At 40.8% G+C, this 23,498-nt stretch overlaps 1 protein-coding gene across 1 annotated transcript; it reads left to right on the plus strand.

Annotated features, from left to right (window-relative positions):
- Nucleotides 1–8,660: 8,660 nt before the first annotated feature.
- Nucleotides 8,661–23,478, plus strand: LOC147529443 (retinoblastoma-associated protein-like). The gene is made up of 6 exons (XM_086616154.1): nt 8,661–8,885; nt 17,526–17,635; nt 19,264–19,398; nt 21,193–21,231; nt 21,885–21,951; nt 23,446–23,478. The coding sequence occupies exons 1-6, from the start codon at nt 8,661–8,663 to the stop codon at nt 23,476–23,478; spliced, it is 609 nt and encodes a 202-aa protein (XP_086472280.1).
- Nucleotides 23,479–23,498: the final 20 nt, after the last annotated feature.

The following is a 23,498-nucleotide window of genomic DNA, read 5'->3' on the forward strand; positions in this document are numbered from 1 at the left end:
CTAATGTTTTTTTACCTGCAGAACTGTTTTTAAAAGCGAGACGATAAAATGGAATAGGTGATGGCTGGTAAATGAAATATGAACAGAGAAACATGTTTTTCCATTCCTTTTTCATTTAAAGGCAATATTGTACTGCTTGCTTAAATTCTGGGTTGTATTTCCACAATGCATATGATCAGAGTGGAGATCCAGAGTTGACTTAAGATGTTGTTAGTGTCAGAAATCCCTGTCCTGAGTATTTGCCAAATGATGTATGTAATCTAGAGCATGCTGTGAGTCAGGCTGACCCCGCTGAGAGCCAGGAGCGTTCACCGGATGCAAGACTCTTCCCTTTGTTCAGCTTCACAGCATTCCTGTCAGCCTGTGCCACTGAGCTTTGCCAGTTAATCTGGAGCCAGCTCAAAGATTGCTAATACCATTCCTATATCGTGCCATTTTCACTTAGAACTGCTATTCTTAAGCAAGTTTGAAATTTTTTTTTTATATCATGGGGATCTCTTGTAATGGCAACTTTTGTAGGGGAGAGGCCGGATAAGATGTATCGTAGTACCTGCTGTCTGAAGCTGGTTGCAAGAAAAATTGCGAAGAGGGGAAAAAAAATGAGTAACGCTCAAAAACAAGGCTGGAAAATCTCCCCCAAAATCTTCTAAGCTTCCACAATATGGGAGCTGACTTGTCTTTTTGACCAAATTTTGAGCATTGATTTACAGGAAGTAGGAATGTTTAATAAAATATTTGCATACTTGTTTGCCAAAAAAATGTTTTAACCTGTTTTTAAATAATGTGCACACATAGGTGTCCAAATCTTTTGTCTTGCATGAATTCAGAGAAGAGGCTTTGGCCTAATCTTATTTTTCACCTTCTGAAGGATCTTTTCTTAATCTAGTGGGAGGATGCTTGACTGGTTTTGGAGCTATTATACAACTGTAAACATGCTATCATCCAGCTTCCTGCTATTGTGAATATTGGATCGAGATAAAATAATTTGTTTTAAGGAGTTTCTTTAAATACACAATACATTTTTTTTCTTCATCTGCGTTTGGCTTAATTTAGAGTTTAGTCTTAGTGTAGCTGCATTATATATAAAATGAAAAGTCTAATTGTTCCTTTCCAGAAGCTGGACTTTTAAATCCATTCTGATGGTGCATGGCAGTCATGAACATCAAATAAAAGCCTCATGTAGAATGGGTTACATGTCATGTATAAATTGTATTTACATAGCCACACTTGGTATAGATGTAAGCAAGCTGGAAAATCCACTGGGAAAACTTTAGCTACAGACATTCAGGATGTTGCAATTGTGTGCTTGAAATAAAGGTAAATAAATGTCAGGGCAGGGTTAGTAGTGCGTTCTTTGGAGCCCCTGTATGACGCGGGATTCATTCTGAAGTACTTTTAAGCATGTTTCCTACCTTTTAATGAGACACTGTTCCTATTTTCCGTAAGTTAAACATGAAACTTGTTAAAGACGATGCAAGACTTACTTAAACATAACTTGTTTTCAATGTACAATCCAGTTAGAACTTTGTGAACTGTGGTGTGTCCCTTTAACAGAGACACCAGCAAATGAGGCTGCAGAAGGGGTGGCAGAGAGGGGTGAAATCGGGTTGTTCTTATAGACAGGAGGTTGTCATGATCATGCTGCGTGCCTGTGTCCCTAATGACTTTTGAGCCTGTGGATGGTTGAAGGGAAATTTATTTCTATCAGTAGTGAAAATAAGTGTGAGTGAGGAGGGAGAAACTGCATGCACTGAGGGAAAGCTCCCAGCATGCACTCACGTCTTATTAAATGCCAGGCAGTTTGTATGGGAAGAAGACCTAAACACCCCGAGTGCAGGAAAAAGTTCCCGTTGGAACTTCTGCCCTCTTAGACAAAGTCAATGAAGAACGGGACACAAATCCATGAAAAAAGCTGCTTGGGCTTTTCTCCTTTTTAAATAAAAGAGTATAATAAACAGACATAGCTGTGCTGTACTCAAGAGAGCTGCATTTCTAGACCAATGAATGCCAGAAAAGAGTTAGCAGAAAAATGACCTCATTGGACAATTATTTTTGCAAATATTTTTAAAACTCTTGGTAAGAAAGAAAATGCGTCCTAATGCTCTCAGACACACTTTGCCATAGAAGTAGCAAAATCCAAGAAGTGCCACTATCCCATGCCACTGTGTTTATTTGGTTGGCCGGGCTGTGTTGGTCTCTCACAGGTCCCGAACAGTCTCTGATGTTCAGAAGGTCTTTGCATGCAACCAGCCTCTCAAAGCGTGATAAGAGCTCCAAGTCTCCCTCCTCCTCTAGTTGAGTCTTTCAGCTTTAGGAAAGTGCCATGGGCCTCGCTTTGGCATGGAAGAAAATAATGAAGGCCTGCAAAATAGAAATGCAAGAATTTGGTTATCTGGCACAAGTAGATGCCGCGGGGTTACCTGAAGCAACGCGCACAGATTGTGTGCACTTGCAGAGGAAAAAAAAAACTAGAGGGCTGGATTCATTTGTTTGAAGAAGATTGTTTCCAGCTGAATCAGTACCGTGGAAGCCAAGAGAGGTTTATCAAAGCCATCAGCTGAGAGTAGCGTTGTCCTCTGGAAAGGTGGGTACACGTTTTTATTGGTATGGGTTGGGTGGGAGGACGGAAGTCTGACAAGCAGAAGCCTGTGGTGAGAAATACTCAGCAGAGCTGTGCTCTTATGGCATTGTTTGTTCTAGTCGGAGGAGGATATTTACTACTATGGGGAAGCAACAGGGAAGAGCCTATAGCGCTGTTGTCATGCTATGAGTTTTGCTGGAATACTATACACAAATGTTTTCACCTATTGGAGTATTTCATTATATTCTTGGTAAAGAAAGTAATCATTTTAGGCACTCTCTTATCAAAAATAAAAGAGATTCAGAGAAATGCTTAAGTCTGTTCACTGTAGGCTATGGTTGCTCATTTTCAATTGGTTTTCAAGGTGTCAGTTAAAGTTAATTTGATTCCTGAGAACTACTTCTCGTAGAGGGTTTTCTATTTCTTGTGGGCTTAGGAAATCTTGGAAGAGGAGGCATGGGAAACATCCTCGCTGGGAGACTGCCAGCAACAGGACAGGGTGTTGCCTGTGCCGGAGCACGCTTTCTCACATGGAGAGAGGAAGCAGAACCTGGGACTGGAGCAGGACCGGAAGGGAGGGATTGCAACGGGGTCGTTAATGCCGCTGTGTAATTGCAAGCAAGGGGGTTGTGGCTGGTTGGTTTGTTGACCTTTATTTCGTTACCAGTTGGCAGTACCAACTGGAAGGAACTGCCCTGCAGAGTGGGCATCCCAGGGGCAGAACGTGTCTGGGGTTAGAAGTGCTTTGCCTGCTGGGGACACACAGGATGGTACCTGCAAGACAAGGCACGTGGTGTGACACAGCTGTGTGGGCAAAGACATGTTTTATACTAATGCCCGGAAACCTTCCACAAGCAGGGAAAGCTGTACCAGGAATGATTAGTTTTTCTGATGTGACTGCACTTCCACTAAGGCTTCAGTTGATAAATTGCATCAGTCAGAGATTTCATTTTTCAGTACCCTGGTCCTCAATGCTAGCACAAATCTGTAAAATAGACACGACTCTGACAGCCATTTGCACTCACAGAGAACATGCAATGTATAAGGTTCTTATACAGTTCTAAGTAGTTATTATTTTTCAATAAATGAATAGAAACAGTTACCTGAGTAAAAAGAGGAAAAAACAACACTGAAGCCTAAAAACTTTAATCAATACAAATCCTCTCTAAACTAATCTCAAAGGGAGAGAAGCAGAAGTATGCGTGCCACGGCCTGGGTTGCAGTTTTGCATATAGGCATCATATACATGCAGACGTTTCTCCATGCAGCAACCACAGTCAGCGTCTTTTCAGATCCCACTAGCAATTTGGGCACTTTATTGGTAGAGACTCCAGCCTTAAACTCCTCACTGCAGTATATCTGAGACTCCAGTAGCACACTACATAATGCTCTGAGAAGAGCAAGTCACAGATGTGTATAAACAGGGAGTGAAAATATTCTTCTTATTAATAATGTGTATATAGAGAGGCTTTGAACTGTCAGAGGAGGAAACATCTAACAAATACCTCTCTGTTAGAGAGAAATTGAGGTTGAGGTTTGTCATGGCCCCTGTGGATTTTACTTTACTGTAGAAATACTAACTTACAGAAATGTTTTTATCCTTCATATTTGAACAGAGTCTTTATATAGGATACAACGATATTAGGTGCCAGGCTCACCAACAAAGGGGTGCAACCAGCCAGTTTCACCCCATCGCTCCTGTAAACCATTTCCAGCTTCAAAGGCAGAGCTGATGCCAGTGCAATTGCAAGGCAGTGTTACCAGGGTAGGTCATGCTGGGGAGTGGAAAAGGCCTGGTTCCATCCATGGCCTTAGTGTCCCTGAGGCACTCCTGAAACAGGACGGTCACTTAAGTCCGTCTGTTGCTCCCGGTGGAGCTCCAGAGAAGTCCTTCTTAAGGCCTGGGGCCTGTAGGGCAGCAGCTGGAGAAGAGCTGGCCTGTAGGGAGAGGGGACAGGTCATCACCTCCTCACTCCTGTTAGCACTGTGCTGGGGCTTTGAGACGGACAGCTGGGCTCCAGGTAGCACTGATGGCAGGGGTCTGGCAGCTGCAGCATGGTGCAAGGGTCGTCCATGCACAGAAAAGGTTGTCTGAGAGAGGTTCTGCTGCCTCCCGGGTTAATTCTGCCTGTTACAGGCAGGGAAATGGGGTGTGTTTCAGGCAGATTTTTATAGTCTGTGAACTTTATAGCCTATGTGTTTTATTCAAGCAAAAATTCTGCCCATGTTTAGTACTTGGACTAATACCCAGAAGCTTCCAATTTAGTGGTTTCAGTACATAGATTTCTGTCATGCATCTCCAGAAGAACTGATTTTATTATGACTGTAACTTAAGTGGTAGAGGTCTGTGATACTGTAGAAATAAGCAGTGTCTTGGTAAACCATGAGGTGCACTTAAATCAAGTTTCTCCATCACAAATACTTCATTTTTATGAAAACTAAAAAAGTAGCAAGCTTCTATCGTATCTGACCAGTAAGAGTCAAAAAAAAGGCTTGGTTTCATTTGCAGTGAAAGCATGACTTCTATTCCCACTAGCAATTACTATGAAACTATAGCAACAGTTTTAAGGGAAAAAAAATAAGATAATAAAATTACTTGAGACTGTTTAGCAGCTGCAAACAATGACTCAGGACTGCCTGACTGGGCAGTGTTTCACAGACTGCCATCTGTCTATGACCTACACTTTAAAAGTTGTTGTAGCAAGATATTTAGAAGATTATCGGATCAGATAAGAAATTATCATTAATACTTTATTTGACCTCGCAGCTTTTCTTTTGTTTCTTTTTTTTTCCCCAATAAGAGCTGTTTCTTCTTTCCTTTGTCATTTAATTCCAAAAGCCCAAAAGCTCAAGTTAAAAGAAAATGTTTTAAAATGCAGGATTAAAACATTCAAATCAGTCTATCTCACAAGAGGGTTGGAAAAGTGCAGCAATTTACATATGATTTGACACATGCATGTGCCTTTCTTTGGAAGTACATACGTACATGTTAAGTCTTCTTACTGCAGTTTAGATGTAGTTACATCTGAGGCTCCGGGATGGAGGATTAAAGGTTATTATAGCTCGATTCATCTGCTGCCTCTCTTCTCCCTCCAGTTGTAATTTGAGGCATTCTGAGATTATATTTTGGTTGTACCTGCTTATGGACAGGAGCCGTAAGTACCTTGATGAAAAGGTGCATAAAATTTGACTTGAGAGGATGCTTGGTATGCTAACTAGAAAATCAGTATTTACACTGAGGCTGGTTGCCAACTCTTTAAAAGGATACGATGTTCCCTAAGCACTAATGCACAGGGGGTTACGAGAGCTACACAAATTCTTTGCCTATCATTTGGATGATCTAGGGCCTGGCTCTAAAAGCATATCGAAGCAGCTGTGAGGAAAGCTACCCAGGAGGGTGTGTTTCCTTCTTGCTGGCAGCTGGGAGGGTCTCCACTGGCTGTGACCAAGTTTTCCAAGATGCTTTGCTCCATTTTAAACTCTTCTGTGCTCTTAAAGCCAGTTGTGAGGAGAGAGCAATGGACTCATCTGTGGTTTAGGGTTTTAGCTTACTTTTCCAAGCCGGTAGATCTGCTTAGCTGTCTTGTGGTTCAGCTGTATGCAACAAGTAGTCCAAGACTCCGAACCTTCCACAGTATCTGGTATCATCTGATTACCAGAAATATTTAAATGTGCTTAGATTCAGAGTAAACTGTCACAGTTTTACTGGAATCATAGTAAGGAATGCTTAAATCCCACTAGAGTCTACAACGCAAACATTTCATTTGGAGTTTATGTACTTTGATTTGCCTGAGAAATTGCATTTGTTCTGTATTCACTTTACTGTAATTGGTTTAATTCTAATTCTGAATCAGAAAAATGGCCTGTTCTCTTGTTTTTAAATAAGTTAATGAATATAAAGAAAAAGCCCAAACAAATTAATATAAGTGTGTAAATCTTAAAAATACTAGTGAATTTTAATTTTATACCATTGTTGTACTCAGGATTTTTTTTTAAAATCCAGAAGTTTGATATCAATCTCACTAATACTAGTTGCTTTACAGATGAATGATAAATGCGTGCCTGTAGAGAGAGTCTTTACATACAAAGATTTTTGCTTTTTCGAACAAGATATCATAAAAATCTGAAAGGAAACATGCTCGTTTGCAGGAGCGATCTGCCTTCTAAATGCAGTTATGCGCTTGCAGATAACAGAGGTGATTTTTAAGTCAGGGCACTGGGGGTCTGAATCTCTTGGATTAAAATCCAGAAAATCATAGAATCATGGAATCGTTAGTGTTGGAAGGGACCTCAAAGATAGAATCATAGAATGGTTAGGGTTGGAAGTGACCTCAAAGATCATCTAGTTCCAACCCCCCCGCCATGGACAGGGAAACCCTCCACTACACCAGGTTGCCCAAAGCCTCATCCAACCTGGCCTTGAACGGTGCCAGGGATGGGGCATCCACAACTTCTCTGGGCAACCTGTTCCAGTGCCTCACCACCCTCTGAGTGAAAAATTTCTTTCTTATATCCAACCTAAATCTGCCCTCTTTCAGTTTAAATCCATTGCCCCTTGTCCTATCACTACACACACTTGTAAAAGATCATCTAGTTCCAACCCCCCTGCCATGGGCAGGGACACCTTCCACTACAACAGGTTGTCCAAAGCCTCATCCAACCTGGCCTTGAACACTTCTAGGGATGGGGCATCTACAGCTTCTCTGGGCAACCTGTTCCACTGCCTCACCACCCTCTGAGTGAAAAATTTCTTTCTATATCTAATTTAAATCTGCCCTCTTTCAATTTAAAGCCATTGCCCCTTGTCCTACCACTACATGCCCTTGTAAAAAGTCCCTCTCCAGCTTTCCTGTTGGCCCCCTTTAAGTACTGGACGGCCGCGATAAGATCAGCCTGGAGCCTTCTCTTCTGCAGGCTGAACAATCCCAACTCTCTCAGCCTGAAGATCTCTGAAGACTGGAGAATTTCTTACCTTAAATGTAATTGTAAAGCACAGTGTTAAAAGTAGTATTTTAGTTAGGACTCAGATGAATGTCAGATTGAGAGATGGTCATAAAGGATTTGTAGTTTATGTCGTGCTCTACATCTGTATAGTTATTTCTTTTTATATTTAAGTCTACGGTTCTTCCTGTGTCATGGAGAAGATGCATCAACTGCCTCCAACTTCTTGAGTGCTTGACACATCAGAAGTTGCTGGGCGGTAGTCTCTGGAGCGACTGGAGGGTCTCTGACACCCGGGCTGCGAAGTGCTCGTTTTGCGAGGAAGCTTTTCTCCCTCAGCCACCTGCCACCCGCAGCTGAGACAGGCGGATGCCATTGCTGTCTCCCTTGCGGAGTCCTCTCCTTTGAGCCACTTCAGCTGTAAAATCGTGTCCGGGAGAGCGAGAGACGCCGTCGGGCACAGGGGCTCCCCCTCACCTCCCGGCAGCCAGGCCTCGCCGCCATCCCGCCGCTGCCGCAGGCGGCCTCGCGCCGCGGGGCGCGCCCTCGCGCCGGCTGCCGGGACGCGCGAAGCGGAGCCGTCTCCTATTGGCTAGCGCGGAGATAGAGGCGCGTTCATTGGCTGAGCGGCGGGCGCGGGCAGCTTCTTCTTCGGGTACCGAAGCGCGCTGGGCTTGTCCGTTTCGGGGGCGGTGTGGTGGAGCAGCAGCCGGCCCGGAAGTGACGAGAGCGGCTGCCGGCGGTGACGCAGTTTTCCCGCGGTTTGGGCGGCCGGGAGGAACGGAGCGGAGCCGGCGGCCTTTCGTGACTGCCGCCCGCGGCGGGGGCTCGAGCGGCGGGGTCCGGCGCCCGCGCGCGGGCCGCCATGCCGCCCAAGCCCGCCCGCAGGGCGGGTGCCGCCGCCGCCAGGAGCCAGCGCGCCAGCCCCGACAGCGGCGCCGCGCCGCCTGCCGCCCCCCGGTAAGCGCCGCTCGGGCCGGGAGCGTCCCGTCCCTCGCGGGGCGGGCTGGGGAAGTGGCCGGGCTGCCCCGCGGCTGGAGGCGGCGGGCCCGGGGCGCTGCCGGGGCTCTCTGTGCCCGGGGGGGGCGGGGGGGGGTCCGGGTTGTGCCCCTTCCCGGGAGCTCTTCGGGGTGGGGCCATGTCACCGCGGGGCGTCCGGCAGCAGCTGGTGCGTCCTCGGAGCTTGGTGCGCCGGTACGTAGCCAGCGCGCCGTCCCTGCTAGTGATGTGTTTGGCTTTTCCTAGGCTGGAAACTGGCGAAGCTGACTTCGTCGCGCTCTGTAATACGCTGAAAGTGTCGGAGAGCGTGAGGGAGAAAGCGTGGGTGACATACGAGAGTTTAGCGGCGGCGGATGGAGCTCTAGTGAGTACCTGCTGCGCGGGGCTCATCCCTCCGGTGGGGTCTGCCCTGTGCCCGGGTTGGAGAATTAAACTGTAACTTTGCCGGAGCGGGGGCCGAGTGCCTTGTAACCAAGGCTTGTGCAACGTGACTGTGTTTTTCCAAGTACAGTTAGTCTGAAACTGGATGTCACCCTGTGCCTGTTTGTGTAAACTGGTTGCTTTATATCTCCCTTTTTTGTTATTTTTTTCTAATAAAGGTCTAAGAGTCAAGAAGTCTTTTAGATTACTAATAAACGAGAGTAGAAAACAACGCTATATAACCTGCTAGTTCTTCAAACCGCAAGTTATTTCAAATATGTCTGAGTCAGCTTTATATAGGCTCTGAAGAGAAAAGGTTGTTTGTATGTTAAACTCTTTTCCACTGCATAATGTTAATCTGTATGTACTTATCGTTGAGGTATTTCCGTTCAAAGTTAGTCATTGGGCATGTATAAACAGATTAAAACGCTATGCCCTTTCCTGATATTTTTTTTTCCCCTCTTCTTCTCAGTGTATTACTGCTGTCTCAACAGGCTGACTCGGAAAACAGCTACAATACAATTAAATCATGACCGAAGCTTTGTTATAGAGACCTGAATTAGATTAAAAATACCTAGCTGGGGTATTTCATTCGCACGGTGTGAGCTAGTATCTGTGTATTTGTTTTGACTTCTGCTTATTCTTCTGCACCTGGAGCTGACCTACCACAACTCTGCTGTCACTAGTAATACCTTATTTTCTGTGGCTTTTAAACCGCAGTAGGGTATACCAGCTCATGGTGCATTTGAGTTTCACAACACAGTACATTAACAGCGTGGGAGAGCCTGTGTACAGCTCTTTCAGTAACAGATACAATTTCTGGCCACGGATGTTCCCAGGGAACATTTACTTAAAAGCATAGTTGGGCTCCTCTGTGTGAACTGAAACAGGAGTAGTTTGTTCTACTGAGTGAAAGAAAACAAAACAGGTTTCAGTAAAATTCTGCAAATTTCACTTACAGATTAAATTTTCTTTTTGCTGATCATTACCTGACAGTGGCCAGATAAGACAGAGAGCGTTTGCAACTCTTCCTTTCAGCATCTGAAGATGACCTCCTTTACTTGCTCAGAACAGGGCAATGACTAGATCTTCATAATGACATATAGCTAATATTTACTGTCCTGCAATTAAAGTACAATTGAGGCCTATCCTAAGAGCCTTTCAGTGTATAGCAAAAAGTCTGCATTGCGTTGTAGTTCAATCCCAGGCCTTTTCCTCGCACTTTCTGATGTATCAGCAAGGTGTTGAAATGAGGAAGCTGACGAGTGTGTACCTCCATGGGGATCTGGTGGGCACTGGAGTTGCAACTTTTAGCTGAGACCAGTGCAGGTTTTGTTTGCGAAGTCAAGCAAGTTCACAGCCTGGCTAACTGCAGCTTCTCTTTCCAAGTCAAGCTGTTATCGTGAGGAGCAGGGCTTCTCGGGATGAGGCTGTATTTAAATGCCCGCTCTTTTTCCCCTATGGAAAAGGTAATGTGTTGGAGTGGCTGTCCCAGGGTTTGTCCTGTGAGCACCAACTGTGTATGTTTTCATCAACGTGGTTCAGTGCTAACCTGTTTGGTTCTGAACTGGAGCAGAAGCAGCTGCTTATGTAGCAGCTTTCTGTTCTCAAGCAAAAACGGGAACAACAGGACATCAGTTGAGACGTACCTACCAGAACACTTCTGTTTAACCCTGTAGTTGATTTGGCTTGAGGCAGCTTAAATCATCAGACAACTGATGGAAATAGAGCATCTAATGATCGTGCTCTCAAGCCATTTACAGAGCATGAAGACCTGAAACTGTACTTTCTCTGCCACATTGGTCTTGTTCTTTGTGGTTGATCTGAGAACTGTGCCTGCCAAGCCTCTGAGGATGTGGAGGGGACTTGTTGTGCTAACTAGGAAGCAGCATGGCCTAGGCATAAGGTATTGTGGTAACTGGCAGAGATTCAGACTGCAAATGTGGGCTTGGACCTCGTCTGAACACCTGCTATGTCCTTGCTTGATGAGTATTTAGTGACTTAAAGTGAAAACATCTGTTAGTACTGTCCTTTTTGAGCAAAGATACTCTGCAAACAACTTATAGGCAGCTTAAAAGTATAAAGCAGTTGGTTTTGGCACATGCACACAAAAGATTTCTAGGATGTAATGACCTATCAACCTAAGTATGCCTGTGCTCCAGTGAGACATGTAAAGAGTCTTTGCTGGCCAAGCAGGCATCAGTTGGGAGGAGAAAGGTTGGTATCTGCTGTTCCCTCGAATAAATCCTCTGTGGCATCACCACTGAAGCCACTGGCACTGCCAAAACTGGTTGACTTTCTGTTTTTTCCTTTTGGATGTCATACCTTTTCACAATGATATTTTTTTCTTTTGAATCTTTGAGCTGCAAATGATCCTACTTTTCTCTGAAATTTCACCTTTCTTATCTTGCATAGCTCTGCACTGTAGCTTTTCTTACAATGCTTTCAACTTAGCTGTTGCTACAGCAATTTGAGTCAAGAAATGTGACTGCACCTTATCACAGTTGAGCCTTGAATCCTTGAAACAGCTGAACCTCTCTGAGAGGTGTGGAGGAGGAGAAAGGTGACAGGAGAGAGATGGTTACATGATCTTTCTGGAAAATTGAGGCTGACTTGTAGTTAGAAAAACTAGACCTGCAGAAAGATGGTTCAAACCACTACAACTGTGTGTTAAATATGGTGGTAAGATTTCCTCTATGACAGCAGAATTTAATTACACTCTTCTACAATCAAATCATAACTTGAAATCTCTGAGACAAACTCTGGTTCTAGAAATGTCATACTGAATCAGCACTGTTGGCGTATGATATCAAGGAAGGTATCTGGTGCATGACCAGAAAGGTGTTTTATTTTAAAATTCTTTTTATATCTGGTCAACCCCTGCACAAGTTTATTGTAAACGTGGAAGTGTATATATAAAAGCTTTTTCATTAGTGTCATACAAGGACTTTTGTTCTCTTATATACCAAAATGAGCTACTCAGGTAAAAAAAAATGTTTCTTTTTAAAGGTTGTAGTTTTTACTGTCTTAATTTCAAAACTCTTATACACTAACAGTTGTGGAATTTGAAAATTGACTCTGATGCGTTTCCCTAGTACTCTGTTTTTTTAACTGTTCTGAAATCTGTGTAATGAATCAGTAGTACTCTAGACAGAGTAATTTAGACTTAGTGGAATTACTAATGTACTTTGGTGAGCAGCATGTGATTGTTGGTGTGAGAGACTAGGAGAGGTCCTGGAAGCCGTACTAATACTGCTAGGAAAAAGTTCAGGATGTTTGTTATGTTCTGCTACTGTTTGTTTTGGTAAAGAACAACAAAATGAGAATCTGAAGTAGAATATTTGGTGATGTAAGCAGGAAAAAGAAACTTGAGTGAATTGTTGCTTAATATATTGGAAGGAACCAATATGAGGAACAGATGACATGGTGAGTAAATTGGAAGCTTCGGCAAAGAAAACCGAAGGGGTTGAGGAAATTGATAGAAATTGCTGTCTGCCAAGGTCCTCGAGACATAGGGTCTGGTGTGCTTAAACCTCTTCAGCCCAACTTGCCATAGTATGTGTTGTATGGGTAGGAGCTTAATTTTTTGTTTGCTGTTCATAGCACTGTTTGGGAAATGTGGCCCACTCTTCTGCTGCTGTTCAGCTGTTCCGACTCATGAATTCCCAAATAATTTTGTCAAGTGTCTGTCTAACTCGCTGTTAAAAAATTCTGATGATGAAAGATCTGTAGTCTGCATAGTTAGTCCTGCCTAGTTTAACTTTCTTTGCCCATGATTTTTTTCCTCAAGTACTACACTAATCTGTTTCTGTGATATAATTCATGCCAGTGGTGATTATTCTGTACCCTGTGGATGTGAGAATGTATAATTGCTGCCTTATTCCCCTGGCCCCAAAAGTCTCTAGCTTATGAAGATGTCTGTCATCTTTCCTTGTTTCTAATTGCTCACCTTACATTCTGAAATTCTCTCCAACTAGTGACTTACACTGGTATGTAAATACTGCAGAGCACTTGATCTACACAAGAGTTGAACTATGTTCATGGTGAAGAAAACTTAAAAGATGGTCTGTAGCTTATGTGGAGGAATGAAATAATGAGTTCTCAAATATAGCAAGGTTGCTCTATATAGACCAAAAAGTTAGTGATCAGCAGGTTAAATGTTCTCAATCCATAACATTTCACATTTAAATTAATTCAGTTCCTTTTGGTTGTAGTTTCTTATGAAAAAGAAAACATTGTAGTTGGTAAACCACCTTATCCTCATGTTAAAATACCCACAGAAGGCTTCTTCCTTTTGGCAGAAGCATAAAATCCATATGAGCTGATAAAATCTCTTCTGTCTAGAGCTTTGACTCTTATTTGTAGAACTGCAGCTAAACTGAACTTGAATCCACTGAAGCTTTGGGTGGCTGAGCGAAATTACAGATACTTTAGGATCCTCTGTTATTAAACAAAAAACAAAGAGCTACTGAAAGTCCTGAAGCAAACATAAATCATCACCATAGCCTCTTGCTGGTGGTGTTCAGTATCTTAATAGTAGATGCATTGCCTGTATGTGGTGTGCCCTTGCACTTTGAAAGCATAGCTGACACACTGTTGCTTTTTTACTCATCTTCTGCCCACCCTGGAGAAAGACTGATGTCCCTTCCAGCCTCGTTACAGGCAAGAAAAGTGTAATGGGAAACCATTTTCATCAATTCAGTGCTTTCCATTGATGTCTGTTACTTTTAGCTAATATTGTATTTGATTTGATTTAATCTGTTGAGAACTAATGGTCATCTTCCATTCCAGACAGTATTCAGTAGGGAGTTTAAAAATGTGATTGCTGAAAAATGGAGATCTAACTGTCTTTACATGGAACTTCTTATATGTAGACAGTGGGTACAGTATTCACTTTTAGAATTTTTTTTCTAGGACATTTTTCCTACAAGTCAATTTTTTTTTTGTGAATGTTTCTTGGTTCCTTTTGCCCTGCCATCTTCCCCCTCTGTGATCATAAACATATCTGTGAATGTTTGTTGTACTATCTAGCTAGTTGTCTGTATTGATTAGGATGTGGTGACTGGGGTTTTGATAAGCCAACAAGTTCCACGTCTTCTCCTTCAAAAATTAGGTTTTGGTATTTACAGTGTGACATCCTGCCTTTCATCTGATTCAAGTACCTGTCTGTCTTTGCATATTTCTCTTGACCTTCTTTTATGCAACATCCTTTGAGGTTTCTGTTCCTGGATCACTTTTGTGGGCTATCATTACAACTGCAATGTGCTGGAGGGGCTGTCCTGCGATTCTAGCTGCAAACTAGAACTGAGATTTCCTCTGGCCACGGCCTCCTTGGGGCTGGTTTAGCACTGGAGAACCTTTGAGATAGAGAACAGAATTTTTCTGTTGGTGCCTTCAACACTTTGCAACACCGTCTGGAAAGAAGAGAGGCAAGGATCCCATTTCACAGTAGTTCAGTTTGATGTATGTTTTAAGCCTATGACTCCTCCAGGTTGGTTTCACTAGATTTAGGCAAACTGGTGATCTGCTAAAAATAGATCAAATAGTAGTAAGAGTAAATCCAGAATGAGAAATAAGTATTTTGGAAGAGTTTTTAAGCATTTTAGAATTTTTCGTACAGAAAACTATATTGATTCAACAGAGCTGAGCTACATTACCCAAAGTTATAGCATTGATTCCCCAGAATCCTAGATAAAAAATGAAAGAAATCTATGTAGACTAGGTGCTAAATAATCTTTGAGTTGGTGATTGGTAGGCTTTGATTCACCATGAATTGAAATAAGGTTACTGAAAGTCGTCTTTTTGGAACTGACTGACAGCCAAGGACAATCATTGACGAAGATCTTGAGTCAGACTGTGGTCAAGAAGAAAATCCTCAGAAATTCATTTCTGGCTGTGAAGTTGCCTTACATCCATTCCCATGCCCTCAAGTCCATCTGGGAAGAATTGTCTGGCTTTGGCTGTAAACAAACTGTTAATTTGTGCCATAGGATTGGCTCCCCTGGAGTTACGACACTGGCAAAATAGTTGAACGGAGTAATGCTGCCACATGTTTGTTCTGCAGTCAGCTTTAACTCATTTGTGTAGGAAAGAACTTGAAAAATGTCTGAGAGCTTTAGGAGGGAAGGGATATGAGGAAGAGAATACTCAGGAGTCTGACTTGCTAGGAAGACCTATCCTTATCTTTTCTCCCTTTCTCCTTCCCAATGATGTTTGTTTATGTATTAAACCCACTAAAATCTTCACATACGGGTATGGGTGGATAGTCTTACTCTGAGGAAACTGCAGTTTATGTGTGTCTTTGGGTTTTTTTAACCAGCAGTAGCTGGTGGGATATGCCTTGTCTGGTGTTCTCACTCACACAGCTGATACTAAGAGGCAGGCATGCTCAGGTGCTGCTTACTTTTTCTTTGCTACTGGAAAAAAATTCATAACCTGTTATCCTGGGTTCTGTTTAGGTTTTTTTGTTAGGCCAGCAGTCATAACAGCATCTTCTGTCTGGTCGAGGCGAAGGTGCCCAAAGCATCCTGTAACACTAGCAGTGGGTGTAGGGGTAGTCCTGTTACTAGTGTTTGATTCACTGTAATGATTTGAATCTAGTGGATTGACTGGCTGCTGTCTTGTTTAATGGTGGAGATAAATGAGTTGTTATCATGAACCATACTGGTTTGGTAAGGAGTTTAAAGACCGTTCTTGCAAAATGAGACCCCCTCTTACCGAATAAACCATTACTATATCTTTCAAGCATTCATAATCCCAGGATAGAGCTAGCTTTGTTTGGATAGGCAGCAAACTAGGAACAGTTTCACGACTTCCTGGCACTCAGTCCTCCTGCACTGAGATGTTGCATTTGCAGAACAACATCATAGTCTGAGTTTGCAGGAATACAAAGTGAGAGGAGCTCATTTATTAAACAGGATCAGCCAAAGCCAGTGGCAGTGGTGTCCTTAGTAAATGAGTAGTCATCCTTTCTTGGTAGGTCACTAGCTAGCCTTAACCTGCAAGATTTTTTACAATGCATCACAGACATATTAATGCAGGAAAATAGGCATCCCCATCCTACAGGATGTTTTTGGTTCTTACGTGCCTGGTAGCTTGTTGTACCTGTCAGCAAAGGATTGTTGAGACTGGCTGAGGCAGTGGGAGCATGTCTCTTAGCAAAACCTTTTGGTCTTGCAAACCCTCCTCAAGGGCAATTTTTTCCTCATCTTTACGTGGCTGGTGGTACATGATGGTACATAAAATGTGTAAAAGGTGAGGATTCCCAGTAAAAAAGGAGACAGTGACTCTTTGATGTTAATATCCATTCCTTTATGTATCATCAAATGCATCTCAACCTGTTAATAGTTTCTTTCAAAATCATTTTCTGTTGTACGAGGTGTCGTGATTCATAGAAATGCTCAAATAGGAATGCAGAAAGTAAGAAATACTTACTTCTTCCTTAAGAAGAAGGATGAAAAAATAGCCAGGGAGTGGAGTAAAACTAAGCAGTGTAGAAGAGCTGGAGTTTGCTATTTCAGCTCACTCGCTCCCAGGGGTCTGTTTCATCTCCATCCCCTGATGGATGTCACATATGACCTAGAGCTGCTGAGAGGTGCACTCAAGCTCTGCTCCTTTGCTGAGCGCAGGCTGTGAGCCTTAGGTGAGGACACCAGGTGTCCAAAGAGTATTTCACAAGTTTGCGGTTTTGGGAGTCTTGCAGCGCTGCACCCATGCCTGGTTCTGTCTGCAAAATAGATTTGTTTCCAAAATCTGTGCTATGCCTGCTTGGGTTTTTACTTCCATACTTCTACAAAACACGACTTCTCAGAGGTTTTCCATTGAGATGCTGTTTCGGTGAAAGGCTACTGGAATCATAACTGATGCCCAGCTGACTCCAAGTGACTAGGTTGTGAACCATCAAGAGTGACCTCCATGTGGATGGCATGTCTCTTATTGTGGGATGGCTTTTCTTTGGTGAAGGATGATTGGTTACAGCTTGTACAGAAGACAGGTACCTTAAGTGTAGATGTGAGGTAGGAAAACGCCTGATGGTGCTTGTTACGATCATGCTTTACTAAACAAAGAGATGGGTTTGTGGTTCAGCTGTGACAAGTGGTTGAGACCTAGCTGGAGATAAGCTTCATGAGTATTATTTGTTCTTGTGATGATTTTATGTTTCTTTGTCTTATGGCTACCTTCTTTCTAGGAAGGAGCAAATCCTTCTCTCCTGATTCCTTAACCTTCAATGTCCTGTTATGGTCAAATATAGATCCTGTTTGTAACTTTATGCAAAATGGAAGCCATGATTTACTTTTTTTTAAACTTTCAGTGGAACTAAGGCTTCTGTTTTGAACCTTTACTGTATTGGGTAAAATTGATCTTGTGCTGTAGGAATAAGAGTTGAAGTGCTTGGTCTTTCATCCGCAATGTAAAACTTTTAAAAGTTTTCAGTTATCAAATAATTGACTGTCATAGTCAAATGTTTCCCTGAGGATATCTTGTTTCACCATTTCTAATTTAATTTGGACAAATTACTGCTTTCTATAAATTACCCAGTTTTTATGCATAACAAAAATAAAAACTGTTTCTCTTTTTCTAAAAGGCTTATAACAAAAAGAAGGAAACATGGGGAGTTTGTATCTTTATTGTAGCGATTGATCTAGATGAAATGACGTTCACTTTCACAGAGCTTCTGAAAAGTATAAGCATAAGGTAAGTGAATTTAGATTTCAACAATTAACTTAAAGCCATCTTCATGCCTGTCAGGCCAGTCAATTTTAATGTGAAGGCTACTTATGGAAATGACTGAGTATTTTTGAAAACTAGGAGTCTTGCTGTCATATTTTAGTTGAGAGAATGGTGATACTTGTTTGATTCGACTGCAATTGGCTTTCATTGTATCACAAAGCTGATTCTTGTTCTTGCTTGACCTAAAGTCTTAATCAATTTAGCTTGATTTAAATTACATTTAAAATGTTTTCCTTTCTTTCCCTGTATTGAGATTTTCTATAAAATCTTTTTGCCAATATTAGGCTCGTGCTAAATCAAGAAGTGGAAAAAAAATGTTACTCTTCAATATTTTGCCAGCATGCTGCCTTTTCAAACACTTTAATTCTAGTCTAAATTCTGTACCTTTCCACATACAGTAACCATCCCCTAGTAAAAAGTTATATTTAGATATTCACTAAGTTTGTAATACAGAAATTAAGATTATAGGACAGCATCTATTTTTAAGGTAAATTTAGGTGACACCAGCAATAGATGTACTCTTGTGTTAAACTCATCTGAGGAACAGGATTCCAGTGCCATCTGCCTAGTAACTGCTGTGTGTTTAGAACACCAGGCACATTGTGGCGGTAACCCCAGGCTTGGGGTTAAATATCCTTTTCTTGGAAGTCATCAGTTACGATTAGTCTTCTCCATGCTTCTCCTACCTTGTGTTGTCTCCTAGAGCAGCGGTCAGGTCCTATGTTTTGACTTAATGCCTTCTGTCTTGACTGACTTGGAACTGTGTGGATGAAATCTAATTGCATTTGTGCAGCAACATTCAGTGTGTTCCACATGAGTACAGACCAACTTGTGCTGCAAACTGAAGGAATTTTTTTCCCTTGGGGTTTCGAAGAGTAAGCTATTACTCTGCCAATTTTTATTTTAGCAATACTCAATTGCTTGTTAACCCTGGGCTTTTTGTCAGCAATAAGGTCAGTCTGGCAGAGATCTCTACCAATTGTCTGATCCTCTAGAGTTACATAGATGTATTGGAAAGATTTTTCATTCCACAGTAAAAGAATTCCCAAATGAACTTCTGGTTTTATGTTCTATTTTTTAATCTGACAAAAATAAAAAAATCTCTCAGAATCCTATATTCTGATAAAGGATCAAAATGTATTTGATATAGTTGAAATAGTTGAATATTTCATAGCTTCCTCCTCCTTAATTTTTAGTAATCTGCTCATTTTGGTTATGAACAAAACAACAAAATGCTTTCTTGATGACCATAATATTGCATGGGCGAGTAGGAACAACTCTGGTCCCCTGTGTAATAGTATTTCCAAAGGGTGAGGCTATCCTTGCTCTGTAGTAGAGCCCGTATTGCAAGAGACTCGTGCTACCTAGTTTAACAGTTTTCTTACATCTGGAAAACGTAAAAGTGGTATATGGGGCTCAAGATAAGCAAGTAGTGTTTTTTGAAGCAAGGTTCTTGGTCACTGCTAGTTGTAGTAAGAAGGTGCTGGAGTCTAGTGAAGTAAGGCAGTGGGTTTTGCTGGGGTTTTTAAAGAGCTATTGCATAATGGTCATTCTCAGTTATGATAATCTGACATGTTTTCCCCTTTTTTCAGTGTATGCACGTTTTTTCAGTTTCTGAAAGAGGTGGATGTTAACATGGACACTGTAAGCACTAAAGTTGATAGCACTGTATCAAGGCTGAAAAAGAAATATGATGTATTACTTGCACTATACCACAAGTTTGAAAGGTAGTATACGTTTTTCATTTTGAAATTTTGAATTCTTTATGGCTGTCAATGTTTAAGTATTTAGATTTTCAAACTGTGTGTTAGAAGAGCCCATTTAAACTCTATGTGCCAATATTACAGAACAGTGAAATGGAACTGTTTACATGCATTGAATAAACACATCTTACATTACATAACTATTACAATGCTTAGTTAAACAATCCCCTTGTTGCAGTACAAACAATAATAGAGCGCATGACAAGCTAGTCTCTTTGTTAAGCTTTTTACATAAGGATTGGTTACTTATTAATTTATTGTAACTTTTTTGCTTGACCTTATTGATAAGATTTCTAAGGATCTGAAGATAAGAAGAAAAGCACAAATAAGATAGTGTCTCCCTCTCCGAGATCTGGAACTGAAGGCTGTCTGTTCCAATGTCTGGAGGTGATGCAAAGCTTGCTCTGTCAGCAGTTCTCACTTGTCATCAAGGCAAACCTTCCTAAGTGGTTTAGCTGACTGTACAATGAAAATTGAGGGTCATTCTCTTTGTATGGAATAAATTGGATGCGCTTATGGCAGAGTGCGAAGAGCTCTCTGCGTGTGTCTTGAACATCAGGAGATTCTCAAATGGATGCTTCTTTGAGTTGCTGTTACTCCATGCCGGTAAGTTGCCACACTATGTGCTTTAACCTGAAGACAGAGATGATAAAGACTTTAGATTCTTCTACAGGCTAAAATGTGCTAGCACAGATGTGTATTGGCAAGATCTGATATCCTCTGAGGCAATTTCTAATCAGTCTGTGACATTCTCTATAGTGTATACCATTAGAAAACTGTTTCGTGTTGTTACATATTGAAACATCATTCCGTGATGGTCCTATTTTTTAATACCGTTGCTTCAGAAAGCTGTGGTATTTTTCACTTACAGACATTTGAGTCACTGTAATGTTTTTGCCTCCTAAACCACAAAAGACTCTCAAATATCCTTTAAATGACCGTTGAAAGGGGTAGCAGGTCACCCCTTGGTAGTTTATGGGATCAAGGCATAAATGTGATCTGAGTTTATTTGTCTTTTCAAAGTCCAATCAATTACGCTTACCATTATCCTGGGTAATGTGTATATCACAGTGTTTTAGTAAAGCTTACAATTGCCTTAAAGCTATGAGGTTCTATGAAAGTTGTAAATTTTTGTTTTACTCATTGCAAGTCTTTCTGGGCTGTGAAAGTGTCATTGCAGATTTACACAGGCATGTTTGTTTTTGTCCCTCTAACTCTTCTTGCTTACTTTCTTGAAACTTGGATTGCAGTAAAAATTTTGTTCAAGCAAGACTTGAAATATCTTTTTTTCCTGTTTTGTTTCTGAATAAACTGAATTTATTTCTTGAAATGACATGTACCTTGAATAATTAGGAAGAAATGTTACACCACAAGGCTTTCAGTAAAATTGCAGAAATATAAAAGGCCATTTTAAAATCTTTACTATTGTGTTTGGCACAGCTGTAGCATGTACTTTGTTGTGTTTTACAAGCCACTGAGTAACAATGTACATACAAATCCTTTCTTTCTGGAAGAAAACAATAACAAATTTTATTATACCAAAGTGAAATTGTTTTGTTGTTTAGGCTTTGACATAAGCATGCAAGCAACAGCATTATTTCAACTCTGGCAGGGCTGTACTTGGTCTGTTCTCCGAGAGTCAGTGTTTTTTTAAAGTTAAAATAACTGGCCTATTTTTTACTGCGTTGAAGTCAAAGTTATTGCATAGTTTACTTTCAGAAAAGTGTTCAAAAATAAGAATATATTTTTGTTTTCTAGGACTTGTGGCCTTATTTATCTGGAACAACCTAGTAGTGAGTAAGTTTGACTTTCCTAAATTGTATTTGTCAAGATAAGATACAAAACATGTCAGCATTTTATCTTTTTACCCATTAAGATATACCTAAGCCATAGTATGTCATGTGTTTGGTTTAGATTTAGTGGGGACTTTGAATTTCAGTGAGAGATGATGAAAGCTGCAGAGTGATATAATTGATAACTTCCTTTATGAAGGATCGCCACCCAATGGCGGGTGTCTTGGTGTGGTGGAAACGAACATTTGGAGAGTGAGCTTCCTAATCATAGCAACAAATGAATAGATGAAAAGATGCCTTAGCAACTCCCAAATGAGCTTGAGTTCATGCTGTCACTGGAGAATAGGGCATTAGTCAAAGGCACGAGAGAAAACAGCTTGTAACAGTTAAGTGAATTATCCACATTCACTTTCTTTTCCACGGATTATACAGATGTTTCCTGATTCTTGAACGGCTTTACAGAGACTTAATTTTTTTTTCAAATGTGTGGTCATAATTACGTAGGGAATGGAATGAGATAATTAATTAACTTAACTATATGGGAAACGTTGCATGTTGTCTTAAGCTGTTCCATAGACTGAAGCATATTTTTAGAAATTATAGTCTAAATTATTACAGAGCTGTTAATGCAAACTCTTTATTTTTGTGTCTCTACAGGATTTCTGCTGAACTCAGTTCTGTATTAGTCCTGAAAAATTACTGGATTACTTTTTGCTGGCAAAAGGTGAGTTTTGATTGAAAAGGAGTTATTTTGATGACTATTGTTGAAGCGAGTGTGGGTTTATTTAACATGTGCAGTATGAGAATAGCATCCTTGTTACAAATATGCATAGCACAGGCCTAGAATGTTTTGTTTGTGTGGCTTTTGTAGCTACTCAGTAAGATTTCTTTCTATGCAATTTGGCTATTATTTTAATTTGTGTTACATCCTGTATATAAATATATAATTTTTAAACTTTCTAAGAATTCTTTTTCTTTTTTACTTTAAAGGTCTGCCAATATTTTAATAATGGATGATTACCTGAAAAGATTGGCAGAATTTTTTTAATAGACTTATATATATTATAAGTATATAATATAAATAAAATAAATTTAATAATAAGGTGTTATTTTAAGATAAGTCCCTGAAGTTGTCCTTTGAATGCTACGATTATTCCTTGAAAAGGCTGAAGTTCCAGTTAAAGCTGAGTGATAAAACAATTATAGTAGTCCAAGGAGTCCTGTCTCATTGTACTACTCCTGCAAAAAGGAATGAATCATGTATCTTAATTGCTGCTTACTCCAGAGGGTCTGTATTATCAGTGAAGTGTGCACATCTCTGCCATTGAAAGCAGTCTTGGATCAGCTGAGCTTCATGGAGCTTTTTCACTAGGTTTCTCTAAGCATAAGCATCCAGCAAAACCCACAAAGTTTTTCTAGTTTTTCTGCCTTTTCCTTGAGAATAAGGAAGGCTAAAACTTACAGCAAATAGTTGAAGTCACAGGAGAGTGTAGGTGATGTTTACTAATTCTAGAATTTCGAGGCAAAAAAATACAAAAATTACACATGCAAATAGAGCACAAGTAGTAGTCTGTAGCTGTTCTGAATCAGTATTGGCTTTCCAAATTTTTTGAGGCAATGCACATCATCTTGGAATGGCCCTGTAGATCTGAATCATAATTTGGGAACAACTGGAATATTATAGTTTTAAAAGTGCTCTTCATGCTAATATTTGTGTGACTTAAATCATTTCATGTAAGTTTGACAGGCTGAGCATGCAGTGTGATAGCTTCTTTTGAATTTTTCTTCACTGTATACTAGCAACTCCTGCTTTCTGAATACTTGGCAGCTATCACAAAGATTTTGTAACACCAGAAAAAAGAAAGTGAGGAAGAATTGCACAGAAATAAGGGATTCTTGTAAGTAAAATAGTCTACACAATTACTTGCCTATAGTAAAATGAAACAGAAATCAGGAAGGAGCACTGGGAGGTAGGAATTTTGTGCACAGTAGATTTATTTGTATGTATGCTATCTGTAAAGCAACCAACCTCTTAAGAACCATGAGTTTTAAAATCAGTAACCTTTAAAGAACACTGGCATGCTGTATGATGCTTTCTGAATTCTAAAAGTAGTGCATCTTATTAAATTAACTTTCAAATATTTTTTTTTCCAAATTACTTCAGAAATTAAGTCAAACATCTCACAAAGGTTTTCTTTACCTTTTTAAATGTTTGCAGGTAAAGTGTTGCAAGTGGAAGATGACCTGGTGATTTCTTTCCAATTATTGCTC

Source organism: Tauraco erythrolophus, chromosome 1 (assembly GCF_009769465.1).
Source record: "Tauraco erythrolophus isolate bTauEry1 chromosome 1, bTauEry1.pri, whole genome shotgun sequence".
Classification (NCBI taxonomy): Eukaryota; Metazoa; Chordata; class Aves; order Musophagiformes; family Musophagidae; genus Tauraco; species Tauraco erythrolophus.